Raw genomic sequence first — 19387 nt, forward strand, 5'->3', positions numbered from 1 at the left:
CTTCTGTGTACTGCTGATAACAGCAATGGTTAGGCCAAGAGGTCATTCGTGGCTTGGCTGGTTGGTTTGGTTTCTCTTGGACCCAGAGTGAGTGTGCATGAACCTAGTGGTGGCATTTAACCCTGTGACCAGTTTCAGCAGTGTGTGCAAGGAAGACAGGACCAAAAGGACAGTAGTTTGAGGTCTATACAGTTTGATGAACAGCTGGGAAGCAGCGACCTTTGCTGTGAGCAGGGCCAACTGCTGGTGTGGTAGTGCCTGCATCACTGTTCGTGTGTCTGTCAGCCCTCCTTGGCCCCCAGCTGCAGACCTGTGCCTGGTGGGCAGGGAGGAGCAGGGAGCTGGAGCTGCCCTGCTGAGGGGAGCTGTGGGGAAAGGCTGTAGGAAAGCAGGCTTTGTTTTAATGTCATTGCTCACAGAACCACTTGGGTTTGTGTTTTTTCTCAGAAGTAACAAAGCGACTTGGAGTGTGTATTGTTTGAGAATGGCAAACTCCCAGGCTATTCTAAACTTGTTGTTTTTAAAAGATGCCATAAATCAGTAAGGAGCCAATCCTGCGGCTCAGAATTACACACTCAGCACAGTGTTTGTCCCAAAGCGAAGTCTTTTAAGGGTACCGAAGTTTAACTGTTATTTCCTCAGCTGTCATACTGGAATACTCCGGGGAGCAGTGGAGGCTCACACTGCCATCCTGACTCCCTAGCTGGGGGAGGTTTAGAGTAGTACTGAGATGTGGGAAGCCTGAGGCTGTGGTGCTGGCTGCAAGAGCAGCTTTGGGGTGTAAGCCAGGTTTCACAGATGAGCCCAGCCCATTTTTGAGCAGGAGTAGGCTGTCCAGGGAAGGAAGAGTGGAGAGTGCTGGCTTGTCTCTGTATTTTCACGTCAACCAAATGCAGAACAGAATTCTTTAATCCAAATTTCAGAGTAATACCTTTTAGGAAGAACTCCTTTTAACAAGGATTGTCAAAGATGAGAACGTAATCCAATGTGAAAGTATTCAGCATCATTCTAGAACATGCTGATGACAAGGAGCCTATAAAAATTTGGGGAAAACCACAGATTTTTCAGAAGAGAGTAGCTTCTCCACACATGAAGGAGTTGCTCTGTTCTTGGAAGAAGTGGAACTTTTGCTTGTTACTGTGCTTTCAGTTTCTCTACTTGAAATTCTTCAGCATTGTTTCAGGCACTTCCCTGCTTCTTGAGGATATGTGGATTTTCACAAAAAAAAAAAAAAAAAAAAAAAAGAAAAAAAGCCCCAGCAATACTCCTTTCAAAAAAAAGGATGGTTCTGGTAACCTTGGAGGTGCATTTGCTTAGTCTACAGAGCTACATACTGGAAGGAGAATGATTTAGTGAGACGGTTAGTGTTCTGAGTCTTGCTCAGACACAGAATGTGTTCTCTTACATTTCAGGGTGCCTCTTTTTAATGAAGTGGAAAACTCAGCTCCCATAGGCCAATCACCATTGATAAGGAGAGACAAAGAGACACCATAAAGAATTTGCAACCATCATCAGAAAAAAAGCATCAGAAAAAAGCATTTCCATCAGTATCTTAAGAAGTTGATTGGAAAGAGGCCACAACAGTATTCTAAGAGTTTTCACTGGGTGTGTCTCAGCTATAACTCTGTATAGTGGTTTTTGAGATTTGTGTGCATCTCCCACTCTTATTTGAGAAAATTTAAGGTGATAATAGGCTGTAGAAGAATTAACTTTAAACAGGACAATAGCAAGCCATTTAGTTATGGAGTTCCCTAGTTGTCATCAGATCTTTCTTCCTTTTCTGTAACCATAGCAGGTAAGCAAGTAGTTGTTTGTTTTTCTAATTTTAGATAAGCTGTAGTGTTCCTCTTTTGGAATAGAGTGTGGCCCTCCCTCCCTCTCTTGCCTAGTGCTAGAAAAAAAGTCATACATGTTTGGTACTTTGCCTGCAGTCTCATCCTTGAAGATTCCACCTCACCTCCCTGCCCACCAAATTTGTATATGGGACAATTTCTTCATTTTTGTGTACAATCAGATATTAAATGTGCAGCGCCTTCACTAGTCCTTGTGTCATACTGCATTAGTTACAGAGGAGAGGCCCTGAGAAGGACGTGTGCTGCCACAGTCAACAGGCACAGGGGCTTTAACAAGACCTGTTGAGAGCCTAGTAAGCTGCACCCTTTTTAGTTCTGTGACTGACCTAAATATTGTAAAATACTCAAACCCAAAACAAGTATTCCTTTTCTTTGTTGAAATGAGAAATAAAAATCAAATTTTCAGGCAATTGCAAAGTCTCATTTTATCCTTTTTCTCTTAATGCAGGGCAGGTCTGAAAGACACAACAAAAATGTTTCATTTGGAAAACATCAAAAGAACCTGCTATAGGATTGCCAAAATAAACCGTTTCATTCTGGAGGAGGTCAGAGTGAAACATCCGTCAGCCCAGTAATCTTTCTGTCCTTCCACTGAAAAATGGAGCTGATGGGAAGGTACAGTTCAGCAAGAAAAGGAGATTCTCCCTCTTGTCTTAACTATTTCTGAAATCCAGGCCATCATACAAATGAGCTTGATTGGCAGACTTAGTGGGAATTATGCCTAAGCCAGGTAACAAGAAAAGTTCCATGCAAGACAACTTCCAAGTCAAACAGTTTCTGTAGGTCTAGGTTTGAAATCCTCACCCTGGAAGTCTAACTTCAGGCACCAGCTAACTCAGTTTCTGGTCTTATTAAAACAACATGAGAAGAAAAAAAACCAGCCAGGCACCTCCGTCTCACTGCTGCAATGTAAGTAAGTTAATTCTATACTGTAAACACCCTAGGGTTACATTCGTGTAACTTAAATACCAATGAGGGAAATAAAAAGCCTACAATTAGTAAATAGCTTTTTCTAAAAAAAGGTGATTTTATTGAGTTTTAATATACAGCTTTAATATGTTAGGGTAATCATACAAGATCTCTCGTGTTCAATTTACACATTACAATACAGATGTGAGCTAAAATCTTTTGTTTTAATGTACAAAAGGAATCCAATGTTGTCCACTAGCAGCTTTGAACTTGGCAAGAAAGGTTCTAGAGACTTTTAAGTGCAGTAACAACCATACAGAATACAAAATGAATACAAGGACTTTTCGCCAAGGAATATAAACATTTGAAAACAAATGGTGCCTGCTCCACAGGGCAGACAACTGGCAAATTAAAACAAGTCACTGACCAATGTTCCAGAGTAGAAAGAGCATTACCCTGTGTAACAGTTCTTATAAAATATCCTAAGAATATCTGTATCAAATAATTTGTACTGATCAGAAAAAAAGGTCTGAGAAGAAACAGTAGGCAAGGAACTGAACAATCAAAAATGACATAGTAATATAAAATATTTCCATCACTATTTAAATGCCAAATTAAATCAAGCAATAGTAAAAACAAAACAGAAACAAAAACAACAACAAAGAAACAGAAAACTAAAGCTCTTCTGTTTGAAATAACAGCACTGTTTTTGCTTATTTATTTTCAATGACTTTTTTCTTATGAACACACTATATACTTGATTATTTCTTTCATACAGAGAAATGTGTCCGTTTGGTTTGGTCTGTCACTTCAGTGAAGCTGACTGGCAGTCAGCCCATCACGTCTCACCACTGACACATATTTCATACTTTTTTCCCCCTTATGTTCCCTACTCTGGTGCCTTCTCTTCTCGAGTTAAATACTTTTTCTTCTTTTTCTTTATACAGTGCAGAGTATATGGGCTTAGGATATGGAGATTTTCCTCTACTCCAGTTCACTGTCTAGTTCTGAGTTCAGTGGTGTGCAGTAGTTTGGCTTGTCTGAAGGTACGTACCCTGGGAGACACAAACACTTGTACGAACCTTCTGTGTTAATGCATTTGGCATTCTTGCAGAGAGACATCCTGTTGTTCAGTTCGTTGCACTCGTTCACGTCTGCAAAAAGAGGACAGCAAAACACATGTACTTAAGCCTGCTGTATAGGTAAAACACATTTATTTCCAGCATTGGCAGGAGTGTGCTGTAGGAAGATGCTGAGAACTATGCATTCAGTTAAGATCACGTGGTATTAGGCTAGCCCAAAAACTGAAACTCATACATAAACATTTTGTTTGGAAGAAGTAGTTACCATAGGAAATCAGTGTATTTGAAAAACCTTAAACTGTTACATTACAGAGCCCAGACTCAGCTTAAGCGGTGACGTAAAACTTGAATAGTCACTCACAGGATTTTATTTGATTGCATGCAAGTGGCTTTATAGGAAAGGTGTCGCTGGTTCTTAGTATAATATCTGTATTAAAAAAATAATCCTGTATTTCAGGCCTTGCTGGTGCTGCCAACTAAACAGTTGTGAACAGCAAATTATGTGCGGTCCATGATGTGCAGCATTTGGCCTGAAACGCACCAGAGCAAAGGAGGCCAGTGTGCTGTCAAGTGCTAAAGATTACAAGGCACCCTGGTAAGCTTACCACAACACAGCTAGGAGACTGAAGTTGTGAGTTACTCAGCACACTGCTAGGCAGGGTTAACACGGTCACTCTGAAACAGTACCCACGTACAATCTGTGCTAGGCCCTACGCTGAGAAGTGCTGGTTGTTTTGCTCCATCTTCTCCCTGCCACTTCATCATTCTGTTTCCTAATTGCATACACAGTCACTAGCTGTCCTGGTTGTCTGTTGTGCAGATCGACTGATTTAAGAGTGAAAGGACAGACTGTTTATTTTCACTGCTGAAATCGGTGAGAATTAGTGTGCCAAATCCCTCTAACTGGATACCTGAATATTTGGGAAATCCAGCTGCTCTAAAAACTTGCTCCTAAAATCACTCTTCTACTCTGGATCTGGATCTATTCTCTCAGTTTGGTTTTGAAAAAGCTTTGCTCTTCATGTTACAGTGTTACACTGTTGATACAAGTTTAAGCTTCATTGCACAAGGGTGTGTCTGTTCATTTCTAGGCTCTTAACTGAACACAGCTGTCACGAACTGAGGAACACCACCACAGATATTTGTGTAACAAGACTCACTAGCCTTTGTACTAAATCAAACATAAAATTGGCATATTTAACAGAACTTAGGTGATCATCAGTAACCTTATTTTCTTTTTTCTTTTTAAGCTTCTGCTTAGGTCAAGTGACTGAATAAAACTGATGGCTAAGAGAAAAATAAGAAGTAAATATGCTGTGCTCACCAACACAAGTCATCTTGGCCATGTCCAGGTGATAACCATCAAAGCAGTCACAGGTGTAGCCCTCCTGGACTCTCACACATCGGCCATTTTCACATCCATTCAGAATACCACATTCCTCTGCTTGTAATTCCTCAAAGCTGTTCAGAAAACCTGAGTGAAGAAAGAATTACAAACAAGTAAGTTGGAAAAAAAAAAAACCAAACAAGTATATATATTATATGCACACACACACACACACCCAAACACATAGTGAGACTGAAATTCTCTCAGATGTTTAGTGGAACGTGAGTTGACTTTGCAGAATGCAGGTCAGCTTTAGCAGAGCTGTACCATCTGGAGTTGTAAATGGGCTAGAAAAGTGCTCTGATGTTTTGAGATGAAAACAGAATTACTTAGTGAACGCCATATTTTAAACGGCGTTAAAAATTGGAGGCTTTTTTTGGTAAATGCATGCTTTGTCTATTCTTTAAGGATAATACTGTTTTCTCACTTGCACAATTTTAAGTATACTGATGTTTTACATAAACAAAGGTAAGCAGCAGTAGTGCAGTCTGGGACAAAAGTTCTCACAACAGTATTCTAGAAAAGAATGTGTGCTTATGGGGGAAAATACATGCTCTAATTTATCTAGAAGAAATACAGCTTAAAAAATTCAATTGCCTTAGGAAAGTAAGAAGAAATCAGATACTGCTTTACTATTGTGGTTTGGTTAATAACCCTTTGGCTGGTACTCCAGCAATCAGTGCCAGTACAAATACTTGTAATCTACCCATCGTTCCATGTCATAATTCTCTACTGTGAGTAGCCAAAGGCTCCCTGTTTTATTATTTTGTAGGCAGTTATGAATATACGTATAAAGAGGGATGTGTATTTTAAAAAATATTTGACATTTTTACACATTCAGAGATTCTGTGTAAGACTGAATTGCTCCTCTTAATTCTGCGTAATTTTTTCAACCAGCTTCTCATTCACTGAGCTGTTTGTAACAGGACTGCAGATGGCAGCCCATCACATCAAAAGGCCTTCTAAGGAAAAAGGCTGGAGCATGTGAGAGTCTGCTGGCCTGCCAGAGAATGAATACATAGCACAGAAGTGGAGGTGAAACAGGCTGCCCCTCTCTGTAGCTACACGCAGTGCCACTTTTCTTCCCTGAATCTGTGATCAACTATGTTGGTCCTACACCTAGTGGCTGATTTTGAAGCCACTGAGGTCTGTAAGGATATATCTCCCTCAGGTTGTTACAGGGAGCTGGACCAAATCCATCAAAGAACCCTGTCACTCCTGAAGGACATCTAAGATGTTGTACATGATTCCTCACACCCTGCCTGCAGCCCATTCCACCCTGAAGGCTGTGTGCATGCATGCTCTCTGATCATCCTTTGCTCTGTAGTTTCACTGCTCTCATGCTCTCCATTTCTTCCATACAAATCGTGCTGGAAAATCATGAAAAACTGGCATGGAGGTATTTCTTTTTTTTTTCTTTGTGTGTGTGTGTGTGTGTGTGTGTTCAACTAACGGTACTCCAAAGAAATCCATCCCATGTGCCAGCGGAAAATTAATTTGTGAGAAAGAAAACTGGCAATCCTCTCTACCTTCAGCTGTAAATCTGTTGGTAAATATAAATTTAGTACATTTGGCACAGAATACTCCACTGTATTAAAAATTAAAATTGTACTCTGGGCCCAACTAGACTCTTATACAACACTGGCTCTTGAACCAGAACACCTGACTGAAAGCTAATGTCATAGGAATAACTAAAACATAAATAGGACGCATTACTCAGAAGCAAATAGAAGAATAAAGCCAGCTACAGGGAAATAATCCAAGTTACAACCCCCATTTCAAGCATTTTACATAACAGAGAAACTTGCTTACGGTCTTCGACAAAGTATGGATTAGTTTCTGGAGTGTAGTGCTCCTCAAAGTCAACCAATGCATCTTGTCCATATGGCCGGCGAGATCCTGGAACAGGAATGTTGCACAGCTGGGCATAATCCTCTGAGGGGAGAAAGAAAAGTGGATATAAAACTAATCACACTTGTAACACAGGCTGTGTTGCATTAGTCGCAGTGCATTGTGGCTCATATTAGCTGGAAATAAACTTATCTTCCTAGAAACACCATAAATCTGCCACTTCCACAAAGCATTCTCTCTTCAAGAAGAATGTCATTAAAATATAACGAGCCAAATACAGACTATTAGGTCATAATAGGGATAACACCAGGGATAGATTTCAGCCGCTAACTGTACCAGAAGGTTCGTGCTCTTCTGGTCTGCTTTTGCCTCGAGCAGAGGGATGCTGTGTGTCCCAGTGACAGAGCACCCCTGACTGAAACTAGCTGTGCTTACGCTCTTTGCTGGTTTAATACAGGCTCTCCCTGTAGGTCTTTTTCACCTAAGTGAAAAAGGTCTGCTAGCAGAAGCCATCCCAAAGGAAGCAAAAGAGGCTGTATTTCTTGCAGTGCCAGCCAACCTGCAGAAATCACAGAATAAAAAAACCCTTCCAAAACAGCACGCACTGTTTTACAAACCATTCTTCAAACCACAGGCTTCATTATTAGTGCTGTTCAAGGTCTGCTTGGCTGCAAACCTGACAGGGCAAGGGGAAATGTAAGGGAGAAATAGCTACACTCTGAAATTCTGCCTGAGTGAAAACATACTACAGCAGCTCTTCATTTTAGGTGTCAGAGTCCATCTCCGTAAAGCTGGTGTACAGAGGTTGATTTATTTTTTTTTTAAATTTGATGTATTGTTGTTCCCTCAGTTTGTCTGCTATATTTTTAGTAAATGGTAATTTATGTGAGACTGGAAACTTCGTTAAAATCCAGTAATCCAGGTGCTTCTTTACGCTTGCTACAGACTATTTAGCATCTGTTTCTGTGAAGATTGCCTGGTGTTCTGAGAATCAGGCAAAGTAAGGACGGGAATTAAAACCACCAAAAGAGAGAGAGGGAAAAAAAGCCCTAAGTAGATACAAAATCCAAGAATTGCAGATGGTTACAGAGCCAGAAACCTCATGCTGGGTTGAACTGTCCCAGACAGCAAATAGTCAGATCTGTCCAGACTGCTTCCAGACAGCCCAGAGGACAGCCCCTCTCGCTGCTCAGCATTGTCTTCTGGTTTTCCTAGGTACTATCTCCTTCACGTGTGGGATGGTTTCACATTATAAAAAGAATAAGGTGCTCAAAGGTCTTCTTGAATTCTGTGGCCAGCAACTCAGCTCTTCTGAGTGTATAACAATGTACTACTGTGAGTGCAGAGCTTGTCATTGCGTTTTGCAAAACTGTCACTGGGTTCCAGCCCAAGTCTGCGGAATGCAACTTAGAAATCCTTCTAAACCTCACCACCTTCTGCTCCAAGTGGAAGGTGATTGATTTCCTCTTTTTGCCCTTTCGTATTATATTTAGTCACAGTAATCTGGTTATCTGAAAAATCCTCTCCTCCTCACCTAGGTGAAAAAGGACACTGCCCAAGAGAGATATCCCATGGCACTCATACAAAACAAAGACAGCATCAAAAAACACCAACAGCATATAATGTTACCTTCATCCCTTAATGCACAGCTTCCCACTGAGTTAGTTACTATGATAATGAACAGTTCCAACAGCTGTTACCAAAAGAGCTTATTTTTTCCTTCCCCTCATTTCACTTCAAAGTACGGAACCATTTGGGTTTTCATATCTCAGATTGACTCTTTCATTGTTTTGTGCTGAACGACTCATTAATGCCCAAGAGTTTTGATGCATAAACATAGGAAAGCTGTGCAGACTTATGAAAGCACACACAAGCACTGCTGCAAAATACCTAGCCTTTGTGAAAGAAATCGCCAAGCAAAACTAGTTAGTGAACATCAAGGGAACAAAGCAGGCAGGTCTGAGTGATCACTACTTAAGAGTATCATAGAATCCTTAGAGTTGAAAGGGACCTCTGAAGGCCATCCAGTACAACTTCCCTGCAATGAAAAGGGCCATCCAAAGCTAGATCAGGTTCCCCAGACCCTTATTTAATAGCTTACTGTAAAATCTGTCTTTGTTACAATGAGTTTTAGCTATATCGATGTCTTCTACAAGGCTATACCTACAACTGTAATAGTCTGTAAAACTTTTGGGAGTCACAGAATCACATAATTGTAGGGCTCGTAAGGGACCTCCAGAGTTCATCTAGTCCAACCCCTCTGCCGAAGCAGGCTCCCTTGACCCATCATGTTTAATTAACTGTCAATGCAATCTGACCCTTAATAACTCATACATTACATGTACATATAGCTCTAGTACAGAAGCTCACAAAGCATTTAGGTAGCCTAAAGTCTTAGCTTTACAATGTATATATACATCTATTGTACTTAAATAGAATGTACACATTTGTTTTGATACATAATGTGATGACTTCAGAATTAACTATAATATCCTTTGTATACATTATGCTCTTTTTTAATTGTCCAAGTAATGTGTTGATTCAGCTACTACATAAATCCAAGGAGAGCAACAGCAAGTCACCTAAGAAATCATTAGAAATTCAGGACCAATAACCAAACGCACCACGTAGTTGACCTTCCTTATCCCCCTAGGGAAGGAAAGGGTGGGCAGAGAGGAGAGTACAAAGACTGGAAGGCGGCAGGAGGGACACGTTATGGAAAATCCTGAGAACTGGCTTTTTGAATCAAGGTCAGTTAGAGACTTGGATGCCTTCAGATTCCCTCTCTGGATGATAGAACAAGTTATTACAAGACAGATGTGTATGTATAATTGTTGTTGTTTTAAACTTTTCCCCTTGCTATGCTACGTTCCTGCACTTCCAATTAAATATATATTTTGGGTCACTGCACTACACTGGTCATAATTTCCCAGGAAGGGAATTAAAACAAAGCACTGTAAGATACATTGGTAAAGACACATGAACAGTGCACAGAAAGTTACAGCAAGTGTACAAATGAGAGAACAGCACAATGCTGCCCCAGGGAGATGGCCGGAGGAGACTGACATCATGAAGGCAGGAGGGAGGCAGAGAACAAGGAGGAATCTGTAACAACCTCAGAATTACAAAAACATTTTAGCTGTCACAGAAATTAATGCTTGCTTTCAAAATAGTCTTTCATGTAAAATGATGAAAAAAGTGTTTTCTGTAATCACAGCCAATGGTAGAACCTCTTTTCATGTGGATTCATTTTCTCTGCTAACTCACCTCCTGGCTGTGATCAGCAAAAATAATACAACTACAGTTAGAGGAAAAGGGCAATGTTTTTAATAGGAGTTAATCTGTGTTGCCCCACCTGTTCCTTTGTTTTTCTCATAACCTTCAAATGAAGCATCAAGACCCCTTCCTGTGTAACTTAGGAGAGCTGTCATAAAAGGAAGCTGATTTATGCTTCCAAAAACATAAAGGATGTTTTCTAAGGCAGATGCATGCGCATGAAACAAGTGTGTTATGGGATTATAGCTAGATGCTCATGTGCACTGGCACAGAAGTTAGCTGTAATTGGTGGTGAAAGGTAGGCTGACAAGATGACAAAACATAAATTGGATGGATTGACCGCTTTGAGAGTCTTGTTAGCACAAGTGCTGCTGTGCATCTATTTTGCATATAGTTGTAACTGCACAAGCCTGTGCGGGCCTTACTTGCACCTGGAGTCATAGAAACACTAAACTCTCTAGTCAGAAAAAAAATTCCCTATTCCACGCATCTAAGACAAAATACTATATTAAAGAAGCATTTCTTGACATAACTCTGACTGAACCACAGCCAATCCTCCCTCCTGCCTATAAAGCAAGCTTTATTTCTATTCCAGCTTCTCAGAACTGTCACCATCACACAAACTAAAAAGCAGCCAATGCTATCAACACCATGGCAATCCCTTCATGTTACTGAAAAATGCAATAGTTTGACTATGGAAGACATTACTGGAGGGAAGGACTAAGCCAAAGAAACATGTATTACATGTAACATATGTCCCTTCCCAATCAGAGCTTCTGGACATCAGTCTGAATAGGCTGAGTTTCATAGAATGGCCTAGGTTGAAAAGGACCCCAAAGATTGTTGAATTTACCCTCCTTGGCGTGGGCAGGGTCACCAACCACTAGACCAGGCTGCCCAGAGCCACATCCAGCCTTGCCTTGAATGCCTCCAGGAATGGGGCATCCACAGCCTCCCTGGGCAACCTGTTCCAGTGCGTCACCACATTCTGAGTGAAAAACTTCCTCCTAACATCGAACCTGAATCTCCCCCATCTTAGTTTAAAACCATTCCCCCTTATCCTATCACTATCATCTCCCACGTATACAGTTGTTCTCCCTCCTGTTTATATGCTCTCTTCAAGTATTGGAAGTTTCCGCTGTCTCAGGAGACTGCATCACTTGTGAACTAAAGCTGAAAATATTTCTGTTCTACCTTTAGACTGTACTGTTTGGCAATTTAGATAATTTTATCAACATCCTTCACAAACTGATGCTGAGTATTGCTTGTGGTAGATTGTTAAAAGTCAAGACTGTTTCTGCCACAGCTTTACAAATGGCCTTCTGACTCCTTGCTGACTTACACATATGCTTGGAACACGAGGTTCCATGACCAAAACCCTTTCAAAGTTACTCTGCTAGACTTCAGAAAAAGCAATGAAAATCATTGACAGAAATGTAACCAGCCAAAAATCTGCACAGCTGAGCATAAATAAGACTAAATATTCAAGACCCAATCACCGCTATTTTCTGTGCCCAAAAGGTAATTCATGTGTCCAGGATCCTTACCAGAAAGGAAGCAGGCACAATGCCATCCTAAATGGAAAGATGAACAATGATCTCCAGAAATCAATCCAGTGCCTTCCTGCTGATCTTTACCATCTTGTAAGAGTACAGATGGAAACTCATCATTTATACACATTGGTTTCCCTTGTACTTCAAGATCTTCATGAGTGACACTAGCCAGAACTCAGAGGGAACAACATGTTCTCATAATATGTATGAAAGCTCAGCCCAGAACTAACTCAGAGTGTTTACAAAGGATACACAAAGTTCCTTGCCACAAAAATGCAATCCAAACAATCTGTTCTGCCAGAAGCCATGAAGTTCAACCACCATGTGTAGGCATCTCCGTGGTCTGCACCTGAGTTAGTCATCCAGTGCTCCTTCTTAATCCACTGAAAGACGTAACTGCTTTTAAGACACCATCTCATCCTGAAGTAGATGCCTAGAATAGTTCAGACAGATCTAACCCCTAGGGTGCCTATTTCTTTTTCCTGGTGGAATGGGAAGCTGGTAGGGCTGAAACACTTGCAAGTGTCTGTATAAAGAAGCATGAAATTGGCCAAGAGGAATCCTACATTATGTAACACTCCAGAAGACTCACCCATTACCCTCAGTAGTTCTTCTAGTCTGAGCTTTGCTTATACTACAGTGGAGATAAAGAAAAACTTCAAGTGCAGCATGAGTCTTCAGCAGTTCTTGTTCACACAAAACACACAGAATTGTAGGACGGTTTGATTTGGAAGGGACCTTATAGTCATCTAGTTCCAACCTCCCTGCCATGGACATTGACACTTTCTACTAGGAAAGTATAACTCCTGTAACATCTACTGGCTATAGTTTCCATTGCTATTTCTGTCAATCTTCTATATATAAAATGGTTCCTATTGAAATGTGCACCCACAAACTGATAGAGTAAAACACTGAAAAAGTATGTGTATTAAACAGGTCTAAGCAGGCTGAAAAATGGAACAGTAGTATCCTCTACAGTTGCAGGAATATCTTAATGACATTATCTTAGTAGTCAGACCACCAAGTTATATATACTATATATTTTGCTACAGATGCAGCAATGTACCCTCATCCTCAGTAAATAGTTATTAAAATATCTGTAAGAAATGCAGAGCCCCAGTCCTACCACCTTTTTCCATATCAGAATTTGGCAGCTGCTTACATACAGGAAGAGATCCCCTTTAACAAACTGGCGTGTCTTTTGTTCGGGGGCACTAACTCCACCTTCCCAGCATCCTAAGCTGCCTACTGAAGCAAAGGAAATACTGCACTGCAAAAATAAGCTCCAAGACAGGTTTCTGAAAAACACTTCACAAATATAAAAACAGACCCCTTAAATTAAACACTGACCCTACCACTCACCTTACTCAACATTTTCTAACTTTTACTTCTATCCCCTCCCTTCAAAATTACTGTATACTGAAACAACACACCTTGCCTACTGCACATCCATTCCCATCCCATAAGGGTCTCACAGGAGCTTCTGGAGCCTCAGCAGATTTTTAATGCAGGTGTTACATGTTCAGGTTAACATGTGATGTCTATGGCCTAATTCTAGATTCCAGATTTTTTCAGTCTTGGCCTATTTCTCTCTTTTCTGGCATGGATACTTGGAGCCAGCTGCTAAACCCATTGGAGTCTGTCCTGATGCCAATTACTAGAGCACGGACTCCATATGGAAACCGATGGGTCCTCACAACACTAACAGTAAAGTAAGCGAAGAAGCAGAACTTCTGAAGGCAGGCTGGCTGACAGGTTTTTTGAGGAAAGGATGCTTTGCTTTTGTTACCTAAAACATAAATATCCACTTTTCCAAATGTCGTCAATCTCTCAATTATTAGAGATTGCAAATGATATTCAAAACTCCAAATGGGTTTCTTGAAGATAATAACTGAAAGTTCTTCAAGCTAGTACAGCTTAGGATTGCAGTGAAAAACAATCTTCAATACTTAACATTTTGATATTGGATGCGATCAGTGAAAGTCTTTTTCTGTAACATGATATCATGAGACTGTAATGTTAGAAGCAGTGTAATTGAAATCAGTCTGTCCTTGTTTCCTTCTTCTAATGACAAGAGGCCCTACTTGCAGAATTGTTAGTACATTTAAGATGTATTCAATCACATCACTATATTTGAATTTTGCACTATTTTGACTAGGATTTTCAATTAGTATTTTGTGTTTGTTCCTTGGTGGTGTCATCAAACTACTTACTAGCCTTACTTCTGGTAATATGTTGCTGTTCAGTTGCAATACTTAAACTAGTGCCACTTCTTCTTGTCTCAGTCTCCAAATACTTAGCATCATTTTCAGGGGGATTTGTTTGATCAAGCACCAGAAGGTAGAATCCCTATCAGTAGTTTTCAAGAATGTGAGTAGCTACATAAATTCCATTTTCATACTTATGCATGACCAGATTTCTTTTTCATTTATGTGGATCAACTCTTTTATCTCCCCACTGTTTTTATGCTGGATGCTGTTCGAACAGGACATTTAAATCTTGTAATGAAAAATTCAAGTGCTTTCAGAAAAAGCTGGGACATAGTATGCATTTGTTTTAGAAGGTGCTTAACATTTTATCACTCTTAGCTGTAGCCCTGTATTTCCTTCTAACTGCAACATGTAGATTCTTCGGTATAAAATATTTAAGATTATCTATGTCCTTCTGACTGCAAGATCTTAAATACCTTATTTAGACAGAGTATAGATAATGTAGAGAGAAACCACAGACTAGCAAACCATCTCTTATCTAATACATCTCATGGTGGAAGTCTTTCAGTGGTAAAACATCACCAGGTCCTCTTTAACACGTGTCACAAATCTTCAGAACACCCCTAACTTGGGAAATAAGCAAACACCTTCAGTAGTAAATTTGGCCAACACAATACACAGCTATTTGAAAATGGAGAAATTCCAGGTTCCCCAGCCAGGACTTGAACCTGTGACCTGCTGGCCCAGAGGCGTGAAAGCACTCTCCTGAGCCAATGATATCACTTTAAGTGCTACAACCTGAAGACATGTCAAATGAATCACTTATTCAGCTCGGTCAGCTTCAAATTTTTCTTGGTAAATGTTCCTGAAAACAGAGAAAGGTTTCCAGGCTTGTGTGTGTGCACGTGTGCAAGGACATATGAGCGTGTACCATCTGTAATAAGGAATGCTGCTTTTTTTCTGACATACTAAAGATTCAGTATGCTATTGTTCTTTTTAACTCTCTATAGTCAATCAGATTTAAGTAATCTGAGATCAAAGTATGCCTTGTATTTTCACTTAAGGCAGATATTTTGCAGTGCTCCTCAGCTTTGAGGGTCATCCAAGTGACTTGGCATCCTGTTAACCATCATGATCCTTCATATTATTTCTTCAAAGAGTTGCTCAAGTTCTTTCATAGTTAGTTGGGATCTGTATCCCACCATTGTCATAGGGTTGCTGCTCCAGAATCCTGTGGATTCTGGATGTATCAAAACCAATCTAATTTCAAGTATAAATATGTTCAAACTGAAATTGTTCCCTCATTTATCTTACATTCATACCATTATTTAAAACCTAGAGGGACTCCTCTATGATGTTAATACAGCAGGAAGTCTTAGCATTTGCACCCTTTATTCTGCATTTAAATTTGGCTTTTTCCATCTCCCCTTTTAAGATCAGTTCTCCATTCCCTGACCATCATCATGGTAGTTTTCTGTTCCTTTACAGGTTTACTCTACTTTATTCTGCTCATTCCATCTGAGGAGCTCCAGGTCAAAGCAACAGTTCTCACCATGAATTATCGCCCTGCATTTTTTTCTTCCATTCAATTTAAATTGTTATTCTAGCAGGTGCAGTAATTTCCTTCCTGTACATATCCTCCTGTCAGATTTGTTCTGACAAAGACATTTCAGAGATTATAAATCCAGCTAATATCATGCTGTTTTTCTTCTTCAGTCTCTTGAAGTCAAGAGCGAGCATTAACCAGTAGTTACTCTAGCCAACATCAAAGTCAGGTTTTTTGTTTTTTGTTTGTTTTCAGTTGCTGTACTTCCAAAGTAAACTCAAACACAGAAAGACATATATGAACAGGTTCAAGGAATTGCAAGTAAATTATAAAAACATAAAACTCAAGCAGACAAAAGCACAGTTCTGTTAGTACTTTGATAAGCTTTTCTGTACTTTGAACCATATTACTGAAAGACATGTTATAAGAAAGTCACATCCAAACTGGGCCCTTCAATAGTTTACGTGGGTGAAGAAATTACACTGCATACACGTTAGCATGGTACCAGATTCTATAATATCAGGGCTGTAAAAGGTACTGATGTATCATCTCATACACAGTGACATACAGCCCTGTTGTTTCCATGGTATCTTCTCCAGTCCTCAGCTCACAGAAAATGTCTGTGTGTCAGTAACAACATATCTCTATATCTGTTTAGTTTTTGTATTTGCCACAAGATATAGTTTCTACTTGAAGCATCTTGGAACAATATCTTCTAAACATTGAACCAAAATGTAGTCATAGAAAATATGACCTGTTAGCCAGTTTGTGCTCTAAAACATTTTATCATCCTTGGAAATCCTTTAGTCCTTACTGGAACTCCATTTCTCTTACCTATCTTAAACTGCTTGTCTAAACATTTCATGATAACTGAGCATGTAACCATATAATAACAACAGTTTCTCTGATTTAGTTATTTGAAACCACTACTTAGCAGACCCTGATCAAGAAAACATCTATTTGCAGCCAGCCTGGCAGAACACTATGCTGAAAATATATCTGTATGTGTAATACCTACAAGAAAGCATAAATTGAAAACATAAATGTAGCCTGCTGAGTATTAGTGTGCGCACATGTGAACTGTGTGTATCTTTTCAGAGGTAGTTTGTAATTTCTCTTTCATGGTGAGAAATTCTGCTACCCTTAAGGTGCCCCCCTATTTTCACCAGGGTCCTACACTGCCAGTCACGGATAGATCCACCCAAAAGAAATGAGACCAGTAAGTGCCAAAAAATAAAAGCAGAACATTTTCAAAATCTGTACTGCAATGACTTCCCCTTAATTAGTGAGAACAATTTCCATTAGTTTTTGAAGGGTTATGTTTTCTTTTGCTCATTATTAGCCCAGGTATAGATGCGAGAGATTAACTATGTCAGAATTTGTTCCAAGAATGGAAATGTTCATTTCCTTACCTGATTCCTTCATCGGACACAAGGCGCACTGCATGCCCCAGGCTTCACCATATAAGCAACAGCACTCAGTGTATGTAGTCTGCTTTCCAACCAGAGGTCGACTACAAACAAAATCGTCACTTAGATGCTGCCAGCAAAGATCCTGGTAGACCTCAGTTTCTTCAGTTTGTTCTGATGGAGAAGACAGTATTACATCATCTTTGCAGCAGTATTACATAAAAAATAGATAGTAGCATAATGCAAGGTTTTGTAAATACACAGTAGAGATTAACCTAACTTTGCTGCTCATGAATTCAAGACAAGACAGACTTTACTAAACACAAATTTAAGCTTAGAAGTTATGACCGTTTTTAAATGCTTGGTGACTCATCTCTCGAGTATTCAGGATTGCAAATATCTTAAAAGATTTTGATTTTTCAGTGGCATTAGACACAAAACCTAATTTTATTGTAAACAACCAGTCAGTAATAGTAATTAGTAATAGTTGTTAACAATAACTATTAATAATTAGTGATAGGACTAGAGGGAATGGCCTCAAGTTGTGCCAGGGATGTTCAGGTTGGCTGTTAGGAAAAACTTCTTCTCCGAGAGAGTAGTCAGATGCTGGAATGGGCTGCCCAGGAAGGTGGGGGAGTCAGTGTCCATGGAAGTGTTCAAGAAGAGTTTAGACATGCTAGGGGACACAGTTTAGTGCAAAATACTGGTTGTAGGTGGACAGTTGGACTGGATGATACTGGAGGAATATTGCTGAATGCTTAACACTGACTCATCTCTGCTCTCATGAAAGTTTGCATAGCTCTACAGTGATAGGACAGTGATGAATATTTGGGAAATTACTGGAGTGAACCTTTAATAAGGATTATTTTGCTCTTCTTGCATGGCTAGAAATGGTATCAGAAGGAACTGTTACTGCTAGGACAGAGCTGAACAACTTTACATGGGCTCAACAGCAGACTGGATGAACACTTGGAAGAGCCCCATTAACTAAACAAACTGTAACAGACTAATGAAATCCCCTCAGCTGAAATTAGTTAGAGGCAGGGAGAATGTTGGGGGTGGGAGATGAGGGGAAGTATTGTTTGTCTGCTGTTCTGGTCCCTAATCATCCACTTAACAGCTACTGTTAGAGACAGAATACTGCTGTGAAGTACTGTCACATTCTTATGAACATTAACAAAATGCATTTTTGTCAGAGCTGGAGTATTTCAGAGCCATACTAGTTCCTACAAAGTTCACAGCAGGAACAATTATTTCCCAGTCCTAGCAATCTGATCATTGTTGATCAGATAAAGAAGAACAGAAAACTTAATCTTTTACTTGGAAAGTAAACACTGCAGCACAGTTGCTTTGTAAAAACATCTGAAAAGTTTTCACAGAATGAAAAATAAGTGCTGTCACAGACCAAAATCATACAAATCTATTAACTGCGTTTTTACATGATGCAGCCACAAGATGCAGTAGTGCACAAGTAAACAACAGAAATCTACAGTGTGTTCTGCAAGTGTAAAATCTACCAGAACTTGCCAGAACACGCAGTGAAGGGCAGCATTGGTTCTCTGTGACCAGCTCCATATTCTGCTGGTAGCAAAGAAACCAGTGTGTGCTGTCCTCCTCTGCAGCAGGGAGGACAGTGCCAGTAGTGATACAAGGTTTGAGTGCTTTGTGCTGAGTGAAATGATCATTGCTGTATTGGCCACAGTGCTGAATGATGGAAGACCCTTTTGGGCCCTTCTCAAGTCCTAGATGATAGAAGAGAATAATCCTGGTTTTGGTTTTATTAACTCAAGACTGAACCATAGGAATGCTGTTGTTCTTTCAGTTTCAGGCAAGAGGATGACTACACTGCTCCTCAAAAATACCAGTTCTATAATTCTGCATGACTAAACCAGGCACCTAGTCTGTATATCTACATTTCCTTTCACAGAAGCACCTTAGAAAAATTTTTTTGTTGAGTTGCAGGGACCAGAGGTCTGGATTATGGTTATACAATGCCAATACTAATAAAAAACATTGTAATGCTTCTTTAAAAGTTGAGGATGGCATAGACTAAGCTGTACGGACTGCATAACACTCCAGATTTCTGAAACATTTCTAAGAATCTCAGAATAGCTAACATCTTTTTCAGAAATCAGTGTCTACTGAAATCAAAAGAACATAAAAAAATTCTACTTAAATAGCATCACTACAGCTCATGGTTTGAAGATGTGAGCTTGATGTACCCCCAAATATCAATCAATTGAAAGCACAGATATAATCTAAGCTATTTTCTTCTATATCTTGTTATTCCTGGTTTTATTCCAGTGGTAGC

General features: G+C 39.8%; 1 protein-coding gene across 1 annotated transcript in view; it reads right to left on the reverse strand.

Annotated features, from left to right (window-relative positions):
* Positions 1–2856: 2856 nt before the first annotated feature.
* The window catches only part of LTBP1 (latent transforming growth factor beta binding protein 1), a 181867-nt gene continuing 165336 nt past the window's right edge, over positions 2857–19387 (reverse strand). The window contains exons 29-32 of the mRNA XM_065729120.1: positions 17080–17250; positions 7044–7166; positions 5169–5318; positions 2857–3916 (exon numbers count right to left, since the gene is read on the reverse strand). Coding sequence (XP_065585192.1) covers positions 3747–3916; positions 5169–5318; positions 7044–7166; positions 17080–17250 — 614 coding nt within the window. The 3' untranslated portion in view covers positions 2857–3746. The remainder of the gene's footprint in view (positions 3917–5168; positions 5319–7043; positions 7167–17079; positions 17251–19387) is intronic.

The sequence above is a fragment of the Cyrtonyx montezumae genome, unplaced genomic scaffold (assembly GCF_038088225.1).
Source record: "Cyrtonyx montezumae isolate F1298 unplaced genomic scaffold, pur_monq_1.0 scaffold_0, whole genome shotgun sequence".
Taxonomy (NCBI): Eukaryota; Metazoa; Chordata; class Aves; order Galliformes; family Odontophoridae; genus Cyrtonyx; species Cyrtonyx montezumae.